We start from the raw sequence: 19,604 nt of genomic DNA, 5'->3' as shown, positions 1-19,604 counted from the left end.
CACAGAGCCTGAAAGTACTATTTAAATCCCTGATGAGACTGCTATGGCTTTTTCATTATAACTCCAATGCTAATGAGGACAGGGAAGAATGTTATTTTAGCAAACCTCTGGGGAATGGAACAGCATTAAAGTCAAAGTTAAATATATTTTTTTTTAACCTGAGGAAATTTCTGTCTAGTTAACTACTAATGTTACTGTTTGCCCAATGCATGTTCTACCATTGCTTGTAAGGTATTTTAGTCAAAAATCACTTTTTAAAAAATAATAATTCACATTTTCTGTCTTTCTGGAAACATCAAGTGGATGATTAAGAAAGACTCTTCCTTTTGAAACTAACGTCACTTGTATGAAGAAAATACATTATTTAACCATTTGTTATTTTTTCAGTGCTCTGGAAAGCTGACCTAGATATTTTCAAGATTATCAAATAACTCCTTAAGATCTTTATTATGAAAGATCATAAGCTTGTGTTGCTGACACTTTGAGAACAGTTAAAAGGTTGTATCACAAAATAAATAATAGATATGAGTATTCATCAGCATGAGAAATCTTCATTATTAAAGATTAAAAAAAAGAGTAAGTGGCTTAAGTAAAAAGGTTAATGAATGCAACGGAGGAATGTGAAGGACACTATGGATATCCCTGAAAAATAACCTCCCCTTGAGATGTGGAAATGTCTAGCGGAGGGTAAGCGCTCATACCAACAAGACAGAAGAAAGGCAGCACAACATCGGCAAACCAAGCATATATACAAATAAAAAAGTCCTTTATTAAATTTTCAATTAATCTATTACACTTGGAGCCATGACAGACTGTAAGGGCTGGTGAATTGCAGCTGTATATATTGTGCGAGCTTGCATAGCAGTTTAAAATTTTCAGTAGTTAGGGGCAAAATATCTGACAGTAATGGAAGTATGAGCCTTTCCACTTGTGGCATGTGTGATATTGATGGGTGCAACCTCTACTGTTCATCTTTGTCTTCACACCAGCTGACATGTGGAATGCTGTCCGAAGTGAATGCAAATGAAATTACTCAAAGAACAGCTGGGTTCTGACAGGATTTAGCTATAATTCAATATTATAGGTTGCCTTTTTAATTGAAAGAAATCAGCTTATATTTAATGGCAAAAGAAAGAAGTATAATCATATTTTGACACAGGGTCCTATATATATGTTATTAGTAACTCTGGAAATCTGTATTTGTAGATAATCTGCATAGACTTAATCTGTATTGTCAGTTTGAGAACAGTCTGAGTCCCAGGTCCTCTCATAGCACTTTCCATAGAAAGCTTCTGTCCCAAATGAAGTATCCTACAGCTCCGTGGAAGAGTTCCTGAGGATTCTTGTGAAGTCATAGCAAGACAGAATGTGTTTCATTCAGACACATTTAATATGATCCCCAGACCCTGGAGAATAACATACTGTAGGATTTGTCACAGTCATCTTTACAATAGTAGATCATGTAATAATTTAGGTAGAAAGGGACCTCTCAAGATCATCTAATTCAACCCACTGCTCAAAGTGGGAGTAGCTTCCAAGTTTGAACAAGTTGCCGAGGGCTTTGTCCATTCATTTTTAGAATATCTCCAAGAATGGAGCTACCAGCTCTCTGGACAGCCTCTTCTAATGCATAACCACTTTCACAGTGAGAAATTATTTCCTGTTGTTATGCTCAGTTGGGTTTTCCTTTGCTGCAAGTTGTGACTGCTGCCTCTCATCCTTTTTCATTCTGCATCTGTGAGAACAATCTGGTTCTGGTTTTTGTATAAATCTTTAGGTTGGCAGGCTTTGAAAGTAAAATGAATGACTTCATTTTACTCTAAACCCCCCCCCCCCCCCAAACAAACAAGCAAACAAAAAAACCCCACAGCTTACAAAACAACTACCCCACCCTCTTAAAAAAACAAAACCTTAAACCCCCTTTGTTCTATAGTAATAGAAACAGTTATAATAAACTGCTAAAAAGATGTTATTTTACCATATTTAGTAAGGATTTTCTGCAGCTGTCCCAGATCTTTGCTAGCATGTGGAAATTTCTTTGTTTTTATACAAAACTTGACAGCAACTGACGTGCTTCAGTTGATTTTCGTAGCTTTCATTCTTCCTGTCCGTTTGGGAAAAGGTGAGATCCTATGCAAGACAAGAAGTAAGGTTTTAACTCTTTCCCATTCAAAATAATCTTTTACTTTCTATCTACCTGTTCCTTATTACAGCTTGTCTCCACTTCATGGAAGTGGAGAAAGAAGCATCATGTGATGCCATGGAGGACTAATTCATGTCTTTCCCTCTCTTTCTTGAGGTTTCTTGAATTTCCATTGTCTCCATAACTTGTTCTACTTCCGGAGTTACACTGTCTTGTTTTAACCAATTTAACTATTTCTAAGAATATAAAACAGCCTACTAAAAATAATAGAGACTTGGGGCTAAAGTATATTTAGGCACCCTTTGAGCAAAAACGTTTTACTGAAAACCAGACACGTTATAACCAACAATATAGCAAATCCTCCTCTTAATAAAATTCTTTGATTGACACTCCACACCCAAAAGTTTTACAGTAGTTTTACAGAAAAGCCATCACATTGTTTTTAATTTCTGATTGTTTACCTGGTAACTATAAGATGCTGATAGTTACAGTTCCTGAGAGGGCAGTATTAACAACTTGTGGAAACGCACGGACATGGCAAATTCAGTCTGACTGAAGTGGCTAACTGTATGACACTTACATTTCCCTCATGCTCCACTAATTTATGAAGATTTGTGTTTAGTCATGGTTTTTAATAAAGGCTATGGGACATATGTAAGTAGTAACAGTAGTGAGTAAGGAAGCAATCTAAACTCGGTGCTTTCTGGATTCTAATTAGAATTCTTTGACCCTGGATTGCCACCTACTGGAAGAAGGAAACTCTGTGTCCCAGTCCCAAGTGATGGCTCTGCAGTTCATCTGATGTGCTGTGTGAGATGTTGTATGATATCTTTATGTATCACCATAAGGCTATGTCTTTCTAGCCTTATCATGTAGACATCTATGTTATTACACTCAGTGATTAATCATAACCCATCACCATCTCTCATTAGTGCTGCACACCCTCTTTTTTTCAAAGTACGGTCTTTCTTCTGAATTCCATCTGGAAGTAATTTTGTCAAGAGCAGCCCCCACTGTAGTTTAAAATCCATATTTCTATAAAGAGTCAGCCAATAAGTGGACTACAGCCTGCAGCACTGCATAGGTGGAAGTTGACTGCTGATCAATGAGAAGAGAGGGTTGTGTGAGGTGAAGTGGAAATCTCTGTATGTGGCAGAATGTTAAATACACATGGACAATTTCCTGAGGAAGCTCTACAGCTGGAGAGGTGGAGGGTGTGAGCTGAGAAAATCTTTATCATGGGAACTCCCTGGGAACCTGAGGAGAAAGCTTCCTGAAGGTTTTCATATATCTTTGTTCACTACATACTCTTTTGTTCTTTTTGGATATGTAATAACTAGCAGGATGTCTGCATTTTATGATACATTTTATTGGGTCTCACATTCTTACAGGATCTGTTTCTTCAAGCTTTTTTATCTCGCAAATTCCTTATTTCCTTGTTCCTTCAAGACTTGCTGAAGAAAAGGAAGATAAGATATGGCTGGTATGTTAAGTACCTATCTTCTTATCCCTTCTGGTACCAGACTGTTTCTTCCCTTGGGTCCATGCAGGACAGGTTGCAGGCTTCTTTTTTTAACTCTTCATATAGAACTTTCTTGGTTTGCTTCTTCCTTTTCCCCACACATTTCCCAAGGGCCTTGGTGGCAAGCGCTACCGTTATTGCTATCATTGTCTAAGACTGGCCTTCATTTTCTATTGTCAACCTGCCATGTAGTATCTGTAGTAAATTTGACATCTTGCTTTCAACAAGGAAGGAGGCCTTTTGAGAATATTCTTTCCAATAAGTGATAGATGCAACTGTAGTAGTAAGAATAAAGTTTATTTATACAAAACAGAAAAGTACCTGAACAACTCTGAACAATGCAGCAATGAATGATTTCTTTGTTCACATTTTGCAATCTTTCTGTTTAGCCAGTCAACCTTGCTTAAGGAATACCTGTTAAGGTAGTAGTCTGTAGCAGACTGGATGGGCTCACGTACCAAGGCATGTTTGGTCATGGCTATACTTAATGTTGACAAGTCACTCAGCATCCGGGTCCCACAGTGGGGGAGATGCCCATCCAGGAGAGAAACCAGCACAGCAGTTCCCCACATGATCTACCTGCCCTGTGGCAGGGGGACATGGCAGCCGAGGGGGACACTGGTAGAGTCATCACAATGGTCTCCACTGATAAGTGGAAGGGAAAAGAATAAAAGTTAATCGGTTTTGGCAATCTTCTGTTTTCCAACCTGTTATAGCCATTGTGAATGGGCTCATTTCTAAGAACCATTTCAACAAATCTGGGAAGCCTGGCCTATTTCAAATGTTCCAGCATTTTCAGTTTGATGTTTGGAAATAACATATGTACTAATATTTTTATGCAGACTGCACAGAAAAATGAAATATGGTATATATAGAATCCTCTTCCAAATATATACATTTATATCAGTGGAGTGCTTCAAGCAGACTTTCCTTCTGAAATCCCTTTAGTACATTGTTCATTAAAATAGATATAATATTTTTCCTAATGAAAGATTCTTTACCACAAGTGCCAGTTCTAGGTGTTAACAACCTGGTAATAATGACATAATGGGTAGGACTGACAGATGGATATAAAATCTTACCAAAAATAAAAGTACCAGAAATAAGAATTGTAATTGCCGTCTCATGTTGCCTATTAACTCAATCATGTCACCTCATATGAACAAATACCAAGTCATAAAAGACCTTTCCAGAGATAAACTGTTTTGTTGAATTGTCATGTTTTACAAGAATCTAGAGAGTTTTCTATGTCAAGAGCTATCTCATACCTAAAAGACAGTTATTTGACCATACAGTTCTCCAAATTACATTTGAAAGTATCATTTACTTTGAAACTATTAAAACTTACAAGTTTGGTTTTTTTCAGCCATATCATTCTAGGTAGCTGTTATAAACAGCATTATACCTCCTGTTACCAAGCAGTTGTTGGTATGGCGTTCTTTTGTGTGGTGTCTGTCTCTTATATGTCTTTAAAATTACATTGATCTGTTTTTTCGATATATTCCTACCTGGCATCATGCTTGGAGTTCTTGAAAGTTCTGCCTCAGTGGTCTATATTTCAATATTGATGACTGAGACCTTTGAAGGCCCTTCTCCCCCCATCTGTATAGTTCTATGTACTGTTTCAGTCCAGAGCTTTTCTGGAATTGGCTTTCCCTGGATTTCTCACACCCTTGGGAACTACATTTAACCAAAAGATACACGGTGATTTTAAGAATACATTACTTGCAGTGCTTTCATCAGTGGACTATGGCTATCAGCACCTTAAGTGGGGCAAAATCTTTTCTGCTTGTTCACCTATTTAACAGCTTATTGTGCAGTGCAGTTGTTTGTCCCAGTGCACAGAACATAACTTTGTTTTCAAATAAAGCCCATCTCTGGGCTATGTACTTTGAAGAGATACAAACCCACTGGTCATGCTCTGGTCCTCCTGCAGAGTAAATATTATTCCACAAGGGCAATAGTGACTGAGAGGAAGACAGATGGATCGCACCTAAATATTGCTTCTAACCCTAATGGCTATGAGAATTTCATCACTAAAAATTGCTTTTGAGTTTGTACCTAGCTAGCAGCTAAGCGTGTAAATCAGTCTTTCACAAAGAGTAGGCTGCTTTCTTAATTGCTGTTTGGTTGTCTTTGAACATACGCAAGCTTTTTCAGTCAAAACCTTTATGCTCCAGTGTTTTCATGCATCAGAACAAGCCAAGGGTTTCACTCAGACACATGCAATTAGGCAATATGAATTCCCTTAAAGCATTACAAAAGTGAAAATTTTAGTAGCCTTCTCAGGTTTACAGTTTGTTTTTTAAAAAGAAAATACATTTCCAAAATATGTATTCTTTCACTGTAGACTGCAACAGCCAGGCTGCTCGCTCAAAGAACGGCTTGACGTACAAGCAGATCAAATTGTCTGTCAAACACTTAGCGGGTAAATCTGCTTTCTCTTTCCATTGTCTGGTATGTTTGACACTGGTCAATGCATTTGTTTTTCAGAACTTAGACACCAGAGAATGTCATGGAGAAATTGTTACCCCAATTCTTAAACACAGCAGTAGGTATTACAGAGCTAGTATTGCATTGAGGAACAGATAATAAAATCCTTGACAACTTGCAACAATAATAGGTCTCAGAAAGATAGGAATGTTTCATGTTGGTATCCTGGCCAATTACAGTTTTAATAATTATCATTCTGTGTACTCAAATGTATCCTGACCTTTCATGCAGGGCACTTGCTCTTCCTCTAATCTAGAAACAGAAAACAAAACTAAATAGGCTTGCTATGTGGTATGCTGGGTGTGTGTGTGTGGTGTGTGTACATAATTACTTCTGCTTTGTAGCACAACTGGAATGAGTGATTGTTATAGTATACACATTGAATACTTTATTTAAATTCTTCATTCTGAAGGCTTCCAAAGTGTAAATACTACTAAACAATATAGTTAGCAAAACAAAATGCTATTTAAAAAGCAGAAAATTTATTTATTTCAGCTTTCCTGTTCAGATAGATAATTAGTAACACTTTCTAATCCCATTGTCTGTTATGAAATAAAATTACACAGTTATCATAGTCAACTGTAACTATTTTTATTTTTATGTGTTTTTTTAAAGAGTGATACAGAGGTCTGCCTCACTCTAGCCCCAAACCATAAATAAGTTAGTCTGCAAAGAAAAATTATATCTAGCCTGCAGGCAACTAAAAAATGAAATAAGATGTTTGTATGTTTGACTGAGACATAAGCACTGGGGTTTCAGCTACTTATATGCATGACATTATCATTAATGTCACAAAAAGGTGTTTGTTTTTTTTTTTCCAGAATATTGTGATTAGTTTTAGCAAGAAGTTCTGGAGCAGAATTCTCTTTCGTAGTTGCTTGGAAAGCTAGCGTGGTTTTCTGTCCAAATTTTGTAGTTATGAAATTTTGTTATTATATAAGAAGTTCAGAACTGAGTCAGACCTAAAATCTACTGAGCCCACTGTCCTTTTTCCAGCAGTAGCTGTTAATGTTTCCCTAGAAAAGCCAAGCAGTGCAAGAATATGCGATGGTGCTGTTAACATTTTCCCTGTCCCAAGTTATTCAGTGCCCTCCTGAGCAAAATGCAGTTTTGTGTTTTCTCTTAACAGATTTATTTCTGCTGTAGTAGTCCAATATCCCCTTGAACCCATGCAGACTTTCAACATCCAGATTTTTTTTTTCTTACCAGACTCTAAAATCTATACTATACATTGGTCAAAGAATCATCTCTGTTTTGATTGTTCTGATCCTAGTTCCTAATTGTATAATTTGATGCCTTCTAGTTTTTGTAATGGAAGAGGCTATAAAAACTGGTTCCTATTCATTGTTCTCGGTGCAACTTACTATTGTAAGAGCCTCCTGATCCTCAGTCTGTCTCTTTTCCTGGCTGAAGAGGTACAGCCTATTCTGTTACTCCTTGTACAGGAGTGGTATTGTGCTTCCATCGTCCTTATTGTCATCTTCTGAACCTTTTTAGCAGTTTCAGATACAAAGGGACCCAAACGGTATGCAGTTTTCAAGATGGAGTAAAGTTTGGATTTCTACAGTGGTATAATGATATTCTTTGCTTCTTCTCTGTTCTTTTGCTAAGACTTCCAAAAATTTGGTTTGTGTTTTTGACCACTGCTGAACACTGCACTGATGATATCATGGAACCATCTACTTTAACCCCAAAGTCTTACTCCTTAAGAGAAAAGACTGATTTAGAATCAGTCCTAATTCCTTATATAAGTAATGTATGTAGGGAAAAAATAATCTCTCGCTAGCTTTGATCTGCTATTGTATTTTGTCTGCTATTTTGTTCCCGGTTAATATTTTGTAAGATGTTCTGTAAATATTTTCAGTTCACTTATGTTTCCCACCTCAGTAAGCAGCAAAGGTAATCTTATTGCTCATCCCCTCTTTGTATTTTTTTTTTAATTCTTCAGGCGTATTTTAGATTAATACTGGTTGCAACACAGACAACAGTGGAACATCACTAGTGACCTTCCTCCATAGAGGGAACTGCTCATTTAATCCATCTCCTTGTTTTTTATCTAGTTTCCAGGTAGTTTTATTTAGTAATATATATCTGTGCAAGTCTCTTACCTCATAGTTCCTACATTTCCATAATTCTCTTTTAAAAAATACACTGGCTCTTCCAAGACAGATCAAGCTCATCGAAGCATCTGCCAATTCTGTTCGTTACAGTTTCTGTTGCCGTCTATAGATTTTCTTTTTTTACTCCTATAGTTTTGTTTTGCTTAGTGCAGGCCTTACATTTCCTAAGACTTAACTGGAACTTCTTTTCTGAAGAAATGGGATTTTATTTCAAATGTTGTAGTTTTCATGTATCAAGGCTTTATTTAGAAGCATCTTTCCAGTGCTCCTGTTTTGTTTCATCCATGTGTTCCTTTAAGACTAGGGTGAATGCTATCTGACCCTGGTGATTGCTACTGTTATTTAGTCAGTTTGCTTCTAAAGTGGTTTCAGATTCAGACAGATCCATACATCTTTTCTGCTGCAAAGAAAGTTGGAGGAACATCTCTAGGTTTTTTCATACTAATGGAAAGTGTTCAATTATCCTCCCTTCAGTAGCCTTATTTACTCTGAGTATGCCTTTTACATCTTGATCATAAATTGACCCTGTCGTTTCTCTGGCAGACCTCGTTGCTCCTCACAGATTTGAAAATTTATTATTAATTTTTCTTTTTTTGTGGCAGTTTTTAGAATTCTTTTCTGTTGCTACATAATTTTGGTTTTCAGTTTTTGCTTATGTTATTTTTTCTTGTCTTCATATGAATATGGTGTCTATCACTCTTTACATGCAATAACGTCTCTTAACCTCCTCTTTAGCCATGTAGTTTTTCTTTTCCTCTTATTTAAGTACTTCTAATACATGGCATTCATTGGCTCTGCTTCCAGTATGGTACTCCGAAGTACTCTTCACAGTGCCTATAAAGTTTTCATTTTCTTAGCTGCCCCCTTTATTTTATCTTTCAACAAGCTTCATCACTTTTACATAGTTCTTTTCTTGGGATTGCAGTTGCATAAATGTTGAACATAAAATACATAGCAGTTGCTATTACCCAGTAGCTATTCACCTGTAAAAAAAAATAATTAACTAGATCCTGCATGCTGTAATCAAGACCGGGGCAAGTACTGAGTCTGTTTTTGTGAGCTCCATGAAGCAGTGACTGATAGAGACCTGCTTTTTATTGACTGTATTATATCCTTATGTGTATCTGTCTGATCTACTGGAGGTTAGGTGAAGTCTGTTGTGACTGTTACATTTTTCATTCATGTTGGCTCTTTTGCATATCTCAATCATTGTTATCATCCTGGTTGAATGGTCACTAGTAAAGACACTTGTGTTTAGGAAAAAAATAAGTTTTGCTTATTGAGGTAGTTGACTTACGAGTTTTGAGTCTTAAGTTCTGTAGCACAAGGCATTTACTTTGCTGCTTATCTCTTTTGCCTTTCTTACATAGTTTGCATCCCAGAACTAGTTTTTTTCCACCTCTCCAGAGTGTTTATACCTCTGTTTAGTTCATATTTAGTGCAGTTTTGGTTTTGTTCCTGACACTATTTTATATTTCCCATTTTTATTATTCCCTCCCTAACCTGTCCTTCACTTCAGGATACAGAACATCTCTGTTTATATCCATAGTAGGAGCATCATCCATAACTATTCTGTCTTCTGTACCTGTCAACTATCCCAACAGTTTAAAGCTTTACATGTGGCCTTCCTGCATTTTAAGTACAGCAGCTTTGGTTCCTTTACAGTTCAGATGAGGACTGTGCCTCCTGTACAGGCTCCCTTTGTTTCAGAAATGCCCCCAGTTTGCAGATGAACCAGAATCTATCTTCCTTGAGCCATCTCTTTAGGAAGGCATTAAAACCTTGGCTGTATCCCCAGCCTTACATGGACTACTGGAGGAGTTTTGGAGAACCGTACGCTAGAACTCCAGGTCTCTAGTTTCTTTTCTTTCTGCCTAATTTTCATACCTAGGACTTACTTCTTGTCTTTCCCTACATTTTTGGTACAAATACAGACAAAACCTGCCTAGCACTTCTTGGGCTAAGCAGGATTCCAGTGGAATGTGCCACCTTGCAAAGGTCCCGAGAAGAGAAGGGACCACGACAGGATAAGTTAGGGGGAACAGAAAGAAGAGATCAAATAAAAGAGAATAATTATGGTTTAGCACATTTCACTACAAAGTCTGAAATCAAATTCAGTCAGTACTGTCTTGCTTTCAGCAGGTATCTAATGTTGAATCTCCTCTAAATTACCCACAAATTTTCACCTCTATCTTACCACAAATTTTCTTTTTTTTTTTTTTTTTTTTTGGCTCTAGTGCTAAGCATCTATATTATGGATTTAAGGGTCCAGATAAAGGACTAAATGGAACCTAGTGAACCATGTGAATTTGTGTTTTATTACCCCAAAAGGTTATTTTATTTTCCTCCTTTAAAATAAAGTTGCAAAGTCAAATGTTAGTAGTAGCTGTCATCTACTGAATCTTGGCTTTGTGTTGTCTTTTGTGTTGGAAGATATGCAGGGGATGAGTTGAGGGGTTACAGGATCTATAGAAAATGAAATGTGATGTTCGGTCTTGTATAGCTGCTAGTTATAGTCAAAGAAAATGATGTATGATCACTGGGTTGAAATAAATTTGTATAAATGATCTTGATTATGACACTTGATAATGTTCAGCTTTTGGCATTTTGCTTTGCAATTTGAACATCTTTAAAAGAAGGAAGTTTTTTTGCATTTTTTAAATGTACTTCTAATTAGAAAAAGCTGTTACGTAGAAAATGTTTAGGTATAAACTTAATATCTTCTCTGAGTGTCTTTCAATAGGAATATTTGAAGCTCTATAATAAGCACTGATAGGAACCATGAAAATATAAATATCAAGGTTATTGCAATAACATAGATTGCTTCACAGGGCTACAAACTCAATTGTATCATCAGTATTATCATTTGAAATGTACTTGCAAACTGTATTAAAATACATGTTAATTGCAGTTGAATGTATAAGGTGCCAATAAATATTACCTTGCTTGTCTTTTATAACACAGCTAAAGTTACCCATGTAGTGCTTTTGAATTTGTTGTCCAATAATGCTAAAGTAATCTAAACTGTCAAAACATTTATTCCATCATCCTATGTGATGGGATGTATTGGGATAATTTGTTTACAGTGTGTATGTATAGGTGAGAGAAACATGAGTTAAATAAGCAGACAGGACATATGTCATAGGAAATGACTTGGGAGTGAGTCACTGAACTTAAAGGTAGTGACATATTCTGATTCAGATTGGATCTGAACTTCATCAGTGCATATGATAGTGTTGATCAAAAGTTTTGATGCAGTTCGAAATGAAGAAGAGAACCTATGAAACAATTTGAATTAGCACAGATTTTATTAAAGCTGAATTATATTGTCTAAAATTGAATCACATAAATCAGGTACTATTTTCATTATATAATTTTTTCCATTTTTTGCACAGACTAGCGTAGTATAATGTGCATGGAAACAGAAGAGAGAAAATTTTAAAATGTTTGAGAGCATTCTTAACTTTTTTTACCATATGGATTGGTTTTACCCTCCTAAAATGAGACTGAAATTTGTGTGTTCTGTTCCCCAGTCCCCTGAGACAATATGAACATATGTCTACTAAGATGAGTGTTAGGAAAAAAGCTTAAAATAACTTGATAATATAAGATTATGGGCTTGACTACTGAAATAAAAAATTATGTTTATCTCAATCAGTGTAGTCATAAACTACCTAATCAGGAAGTGCACATACAGGAGTAATCCCATATACAATTTCCGATGCACAGAAAAAAAAAAAAATAAAAATCAGGAATTCCTGTAAAGATGGCATTCTATGCAGTACTGTTCAGCATGTTGCAAAATAGTTCCCTTCAACTATATAATTATTGTCAACAGATGAAGTGCTGCTATTATGTTGTCAGGCACCAAGAGTTACACGTTAATGAAATGTCAAATTCAGCATACTGTTAAACAAATGTTAGGTTGCTGTAGAAAAATATTGATAAATATTTATCTTCTTTATGCATTTAAATATTAAATGCAAGAAAATAACCTTTTGAAGCACTAAAGTCTTTTGACATATGCTGCAAAAGATTGGTATAGGTCTGAAGATATGGATTAGAAAACATTGGTATTTGTGATAGAAAAATGAGAATAAATATTGTGCATACATGATAGCTATGACAGTGCACTTCTCAAAAATTTTCCTATAGTTTTCTCACATCAAAACAAAGGGAAAACATGTAAAAAATTCACTTTAGGAAGAATACAATCTCAGCAATAGAAAAACATACTAAAAGAATGCATGCATACATGACAATGCACAACTGACACATAAGCTCTGCTCTCTATGGTAAGGAATTAAATAAGTGCCTATAAAGCAGCATTGAATGGTGCTTCAGGACTGAATTTGATCACTGAGATTCTAGGCAACCTTTGAGAATTAATTTTTTAAAAGTAAAAGCAGTTTAGAAACACCTTCGGTGCTTATTCAGATACTGTGTTTTCACCTAAATTTATTTTTTTCTACAATTTTTTAAAGCACAGAACTGTTACACTTCGTAGACAACCAGTTGGCGGCTTGGGCTTAAGCATAAAGGTATGGATAAATTCTCATCTTTTAATTTTCAGAACGACTAGTTCACTTCAGTCTTAATTGAGATCTCACGGTTAATATGCATCTTTTACAGGGTGGTGCTGAGCACAAAGTGCCTGTCGTCATATCAAAAATATTTAAAGACCAAGCAGGTAACTTATATTTATGTTATTTACTTATATAGTACTGTAGTATGTGTGGGTTTTTTTAGAAAAAATTAAATGCTTTTTGAACTGAGAATGAAAACATGTATGGTGCATTCTTTCAGCCCCACATTAACCCTAGGCCTTTCTACAAATGTCCAAATGATCCATGTGCCTTTGGGTTGAATTTAAAATCTGTAATCTTTCCAGGTCTTTAGGACCTGTACATGAAATTTTACTGGTAACTAATATTTTCAGGAAGCATATTTTTTGCTGCAGTAAGACAGCTGTGTTGTAAACAACATATTTAAAGTTACTTGTGAAAAAAAAGCTATGATATAGGGAATCTATTGATGTACTTAACCTAGAGGATAAAAAAATACAAATCAGACATATTTTTTTTTCCCCACACACAGTAATTCACTGCTATGTGGTATGATTAACTGTGCCCAGTTGCAAGCAAAGTGATTTGTAGTGTTTATTACGGTGATGATAACGCAAGATCTAAATCAGCGTAGTCTCTTCCAGTTAAGCATTACATTGATATTTATCTAGCAAAAGGAACCTTTGGGGGGGACCATGTCAGATCTTGGATAGATCTTGCCAAGTTGGAGAACTGCTCTGGAATACAAGGGGGTTCTTCGGTAAGAAAAAGTAGAGCCATTGCGCATGGGTGGGCAGTGCCTTGCAATGTGAACGAAGGGACACATACTAGATTGCAGATTGTGATTGTTTTTCTCCTCTATATTTTCTTCAGGAGGTCATTACTTTGCTTGAAATGTAATACCCAAGCTTGGTAACCCATTCTGAGCTGATACTTAGGGAATATTGAGGGGGTGGTTATGCCAGTGTCCCATTGGAAAGACTGCTTCAAGTTTCCTATGTACAGTACTTTACATATATTTCAGCATGATGGTTCTTTCTATGATATTGTTTCCACAGTGACGAATTGTCAATTGTGTTATTGTATATGGAACAATAATAGGGTTCTTGAATACACAGCATAGTAAACTATACTAGGAAAATGAATACATAATAATAATGAATATAAGCATTCAGGTCAAGTAAAGTAGTTCAGGAAATTTATTACCAACAAGGAGAGCTACCTCCTGCCCTCTTACGACATAGTACTTTTAATCAAGGTTAGTAGTGAGTTTACATAGAAAATACTTATATGCAAATTTTTGTACATAGTAGGTAGTTTTCAATCAACTGTATTTATTTTTACAGTAACAAGTGCACGAACAATTTTGTGGGGTCAGCTGTTTACCTCAAATTTGAAAATCTATCCTCAGAAGATATTTGTTTTAAGATTTTGTAACCTTTTGCTCAAGGAAGCTCCAAAGTGAGTAACGGTTATAAGCAGAAGCAATGCTATATCACAGTGAACCCATGTGAAATGTTCTTGGCTGAATCAGTACATGTCATGAAGACAGTGACACACCTGGCAAGGTATGAAGAAAGTAGTCTATAGTATCGGTTGGGCACTTGTGTGATGGAGAGAATTTCAGCATGTGTTGGGGTGGGTCAGGTGAATTCCTGAGGTCCCTTCTAGCCTGAGTGATTCTGCGATTCCTTTAGCGTTGCAGATGCTAAAGATCAGCAATATGTGATATAAATGCTTTTTTTTGTGGCATGTTTCTTCCTGCACTCCCATTCTGGCTACTGAATGTCTGTGCAACAGAAAACTGGATTTTTTTGTTTGTTTGTTTATTCTGGAAAATAAAGATTTCTAAAAAGCATTAGAAGATTTTGAGAAAAAAAACTGGAAATCCAGAACCTTCTTATACTGCATATCTTTCTCTTTGCATATAACCTCAAAATTCTCAGTGTTGCTGTTATTCAGTATAGGAAAAAGATAGTAACAAAGGCTATTCACAGCGTTACTTTGATAGTATCGCATTTAATTGGTATTTAATAGCAATGAAGCAAATATGTCCAAATTTAACTCACAGATTACCTTGAAGGGATATTTCTGGTTTAAGATTCTAGTGCTTTAATGTTAGACAAAACAATCTGGTAATAATATTTAAGGGAAATTAACAAGTGTTCTAAAAATATGTGCATTCTTTCTCCTCATATATATATATATGAACATATGCGTATGCATACTTATATATATGTATAAAAGGATATCTTGAAAAATATTAATGTAGATATAATGAGAGGAAATGTTAAATATCACAGAGAGATGAGACATGCAGATCTATCGCAAACTAAATTCTGGACTGAACATCTGTATGTTCATAGTGTGAATAAATCATCAATGGACTTTTGTTATACGAGGTGCTAATAACAATGAAACTGATTGGCTAGCTTCAAAGTTGTCTTTGAGTGGAGCAATGAGATTAGTTGCTGCTTCAAGCAAATATACTGAATTTAAAAAAGCTTTATCATGCAGTAACATTTGAAAATACCTCAGTTACCTGGATTTCTTACCAGGAATTTTGTTATGAGGGATTTTACTATTTTGGGTCCTTAAATAAAATATCTGAACTTATGTGACTAAAATTCTCCTTACTGACTAAAGTACTAATTTCCTCAAATGTCTGATAATTTCTGATCCTTTTTGTGCAATTTAATGCCTATTGTATGACAACACTGCAAATTTGTATTTCCAACCATACTTTGTTTGGATACAGTACTATTTTAGAGTTCCAAAGCTCAAAGTATAATGGAATAAAGTAGTTGCTGCTTTTTTATATCTATACAACTTTTGTGCTTCCTAAAGAATCTAATTGGTTAGCTGTCTTTGTACTCTAAATTTTTCAAATATAGGTGATTTTGTTTGTATTGATGTAAGCGGCAGCTGAAGCATTTGCACTTCAGTTGTTGAGGTATGGTGAACATTTCAATTGGGTTTAATTTAATTATTTAGTACAAGCACTTCTTTAGCAACAGTGGTAATAAATGCTATTCTTACAGTTTTGACTGGCATAGAGACCTCTCAGCTGTGATTGCTGTATTTATAACTTTCAAATTAAGTTATCTTAGGTCACTCTAATCAATAAGACTTTCCTGAAAAAGTTCATTGAAATATACACAGAAACTCAATTCAAGAGCATAACTTTACATTTCCACAAGACAGGATTAGGTGGTCATTCAGTGCTGGAGACTAATGTCCAATGTATTACAAATCACAGTAAAGAATGTCCTCAGTTATTCCTGAGCACATGCCCTCCTCAGCAGTATCAAGAGCAAGTTTTGCTAATGCCAGTGGATCACCACTGAATTTAGGTCTTTAACATTTTTCTGTGGATTCAGCCTTCAGTTCTAACAAAGGTTACATTTGTTTCATACCACCAAAGCTTTTGCTAAAGTTAATTTCAGAGGGACAAAAGTCCTGTGCCATACAGAATGAGAACAAGTAAATGCAAATGCGTTTATAAATTCAAAAGTGATATAATTAGCTACAGAGTCCTTTTAATCACATAGGTAATTATTTCACTTCCAAAGCTTTTTTTTTCTTGTACATGTATATCAAATAATCCAGTCTATTCACCATATTAGAAACATTACTAATAATCTCCAAGATTATGTGAGGATACTACTGATGTTGAAGCTTCTCAGTAAGATTTTCTAAGTGTTATTCATGCTTTCTCTGGTTGTTTTTTTTGTTATATGTATTTTAATACAGTATTGCTTTCCTTGTGTTTTCCTTTTGAAACTGGCTTAAGATAAAGTACATTGCACTCTACCACTTTGCAATGGTTTTACAATCATTTTACAATAGTTGGTGATTTGCTAATAGCTTCTATGTGTGTATTATTTTAATACATGCATTAAACTTAATATTAACAATTTATTTATGGTAAAGACTGCAGTAAGTTTACAGTCAAATAGATGAAAAGTCCTATTCTCAGAGATGTATAAATGAATATCCTGAGCTGTGAAAGGAATCAGATCAGCTAGGCTTAATTGTTGTACAGTGAATCCATAAGAAAATTTCTTAGATCCATTAAATATACTTCGAAGAATCCTTAAACACAATATATGGCTGAAGTGTACAAGGTTCCGTGTGTTTACGTCTTTCTCTCTGTTATCTGTTGTTCCCATTCTTATTTACTAAAGAGTCTTTATGAACTTTTGGCATCTTAAGGGTCAAGACTGTAAAAAGGAATGGACTTTGAAATCGAACCTCATGATACATATGAGTGACTTACTGCATATGGTATTGGAAATTTTAATTGTGTGAACATCAAGCAATCAAATTTCTATTCTGTGTTGCAATTACCAAGTTAGCAATCACGTTTTCTTACCGTGATGCAACTTTCCATTTTCGTGAGACCTGCTGTAATAATCTTGCTACTGCTGTGAGCTCTGCTCATATTTCATATAACATGTGGAGTCAGATGACCAGCAAAGATGAAACAGAACAGTGGGTTCAGCTCACTGAGGTGTGATAAAAATAGTTAAATAAAATTAAATAAAACCCAGTGGAATAGGGATAGTTTGCATTTTGCCAGTTTCAAAAATGGTTCTCTCTTGAGAGACAAAATTAATTAAAACCTTAATTTGAAAGCATTTTCCCACCTTCTGTGATAAAAGGTGGCTTATAACTCACATTCTGCTGTACTGAAAAACCTTTCATTTTACATGTTTAGCCCATTTCTGATTGGGGATGCTGTATACCCTGGCAAAATTGGAGCGAACTCAGGACATTCAGCCACTGAAACATTCTTGGCTTAACAGAGTGCTTTGCAAACACAGACTGTCCAAATATCACATCCTGGCTGCCTGCATTCAGGACCATCTGTTTGGAGGACATGGTGTCAGTTTGATGAGGGCTTTTAACAGTTTCACTTACACTTATATGGCAAGCAAAGATGGCTTAGTGTGGAAGCGTATGTGATACTTCCTCCATAGGTGGTTTGTGTTTTGGTTTGGTTTTTTTTCTGTGTTGACTCCAGTCATCCACAAGGGTGGTACAACTAGGGTAACCAAACCTAGTCTGAAAAAGTTGGTGGGCACAATGTGAGATTACAGTCAAGCTGCACAGCATGGTTGTATTTGTAGCTGATGTTCTTCATCCCTACAGCTGTACTACTCTTGTGTTAATCAGCCTTGGAGATTCATTCCATGAGCCAGCAAGGTCAAGACTGATGATAAGTTAGTTTTTAAAGTTAAGCCCAATGGAGGTATTTGTGTTTATAAGGAAGTCAGAATGGATCACAAATTTGCATTATACCTGATGCTAATGAATGTCGAGGCTGAACACAAGACCATCTCTGAACGTATGAAAGGTCTTATTTGAACATAAGACATTTGGAGCTAGATGGTATTGAGTATTTATACAGTGTAACCTAATATCACTTACAAATTTCTTCAATTAGGATTATACTTACTTTCTGTCAATTTTTAATTATCTTTGCCAGTGTTATTTTTCTTTATTACTGGAAAGCTAATGATCTCTGAAGATAGCATCTACACACTGATCTCTCTCAGACCTAGGCCTCCAGCTCTAGATTTATTTTCAGAAGGCATAGAACATTCTTAGCGTATTGAATTTCTTATTTTATTGTTGCCTTCTCAAGACTAGGCAGGCCACGAAAGGCAGTACCTTTTAATAAAGGTACTTGATGAACTGCTAAATGTTAGTCAACAAATAAAAGGAATGTATCTTGATCCCCGATTTAGGGAAGTATTTTTATTGAATTTAATAGTTAGTAACGTACTTAAGGTCCTATAATACAAATAGCAGTCATTGTATATTTGGAGAGAAGCATATAGGTAGATGAATTCTTGAGTTGAGGTTCTAGAACAGTTTATTCTACTAGAATTTGTTTTGAGGGTTAAATGCTGAAGCAAGAGACTTGCGTTATTGACCTAAATCTAAAAGAATTCTTTGAGTAGAAGGATGCAAAGAATTAATTTTTAAGTGTTTATTTAACTGAACAGGCATATATTAAAATCAGATCTAGTAATTTTTTTAAGATGGTAATGCATTTCATTGTAACTATGAAAACATTGATTTATGCATTACATGTATTCATAAATAATTCCTGGACAGAAAAAAAATTGTGATGAAATATTTGTAAGCTTCACTTAAAATTTGTGTTTGTTTTAGGAATTGTGTTAAGTATTTTAATAGGATTTAAGAGCTTGATGAACACAGGACTCATTTTTAAAGAGAAAAAAAAGAAGCATTCCCATTTGTAGCTCAATTGGAAATTTGTTTTCATTCCTTTGGTTTGGCTAAAAATCAGAAGCCATGTATTAGCTGTCCAGGACTCCATTTAGGCATTTACTTATGTATGCTTATGTAGGCTTTGTATGTGTCCATATATGTGTGTGTGTCTAGAAATGTGTGCATTAGGTTTCTGATACTGAACAATGCTTTTCTGTTAAGTGTATAAAAATTGTACTAAAAGATTATATTTTTTCTTCATAAATGTGAAGATCAGCTTTCAATAAAAGATAATTAGTTTTGCTTAACAGCTATGTCAATAAAAAATGTTTTTGGAAACTGTTACAGTTATGTAAGGTTTTATGAATATTCTCTTTGGAAGGTCATTTAGCAGTTTATGAAACAAAAATATATACAAATCTGAAAAAACATTATTTGTAATTTCAGTGGACCTGTAATATTATAGTTGTCATTCTTGTGCTCAAAACTAGAGAGAGGTATGAAAAACACATTATCTG

At 35.3% G+C, this 19,604-nt stretch overlaps 1 protein-coding gene across 1 annotated transcript in view; it reads left to right on the top strand.

The window, feature by feature from the left end:
• The window catches only part of SNTG2 (syntrophin gamma 2), a 268,449-nt gene that overhangs the window by 113,245 nt on the left and 135,600 nt on the right, over window positions 1-19,604 (top strand). Inside the window, exons 3-4 of the mRNA XM_037392081.1 lie at window positions 12,763-12,819; window positions 12,911-12,968. Coding sequence (XP_037247978.1) covers window positions 12,763-12,819; window positions 12,911-12,968 — 115 coding nt within the window. The remainder of the gene's footprint in view (window positions 1-12,762; window positions 12,820-12,910; window positions 12,969-19,604) is intronic.

The sequence above is a fragment of the Falco rusticolus genome, chromosome 6 (genome assembly GCF_015220075.1).
Source record: "Falco rusticolus isolate bFalRus1 chromosome 6, bFalRus1.pri, whole genome shotgun sequence".
Lineage (NCBI taxonomy): Eukaryota > Metazoa > Chordata > Aves > Falconiformes > Falconidae > Falco > Falco rusticolus.
The sequence above is the reverse complement of the archived record's forward strand: the minus strand, read 5'-3'. Positions and strand labels throughout refer to the sequence as shown.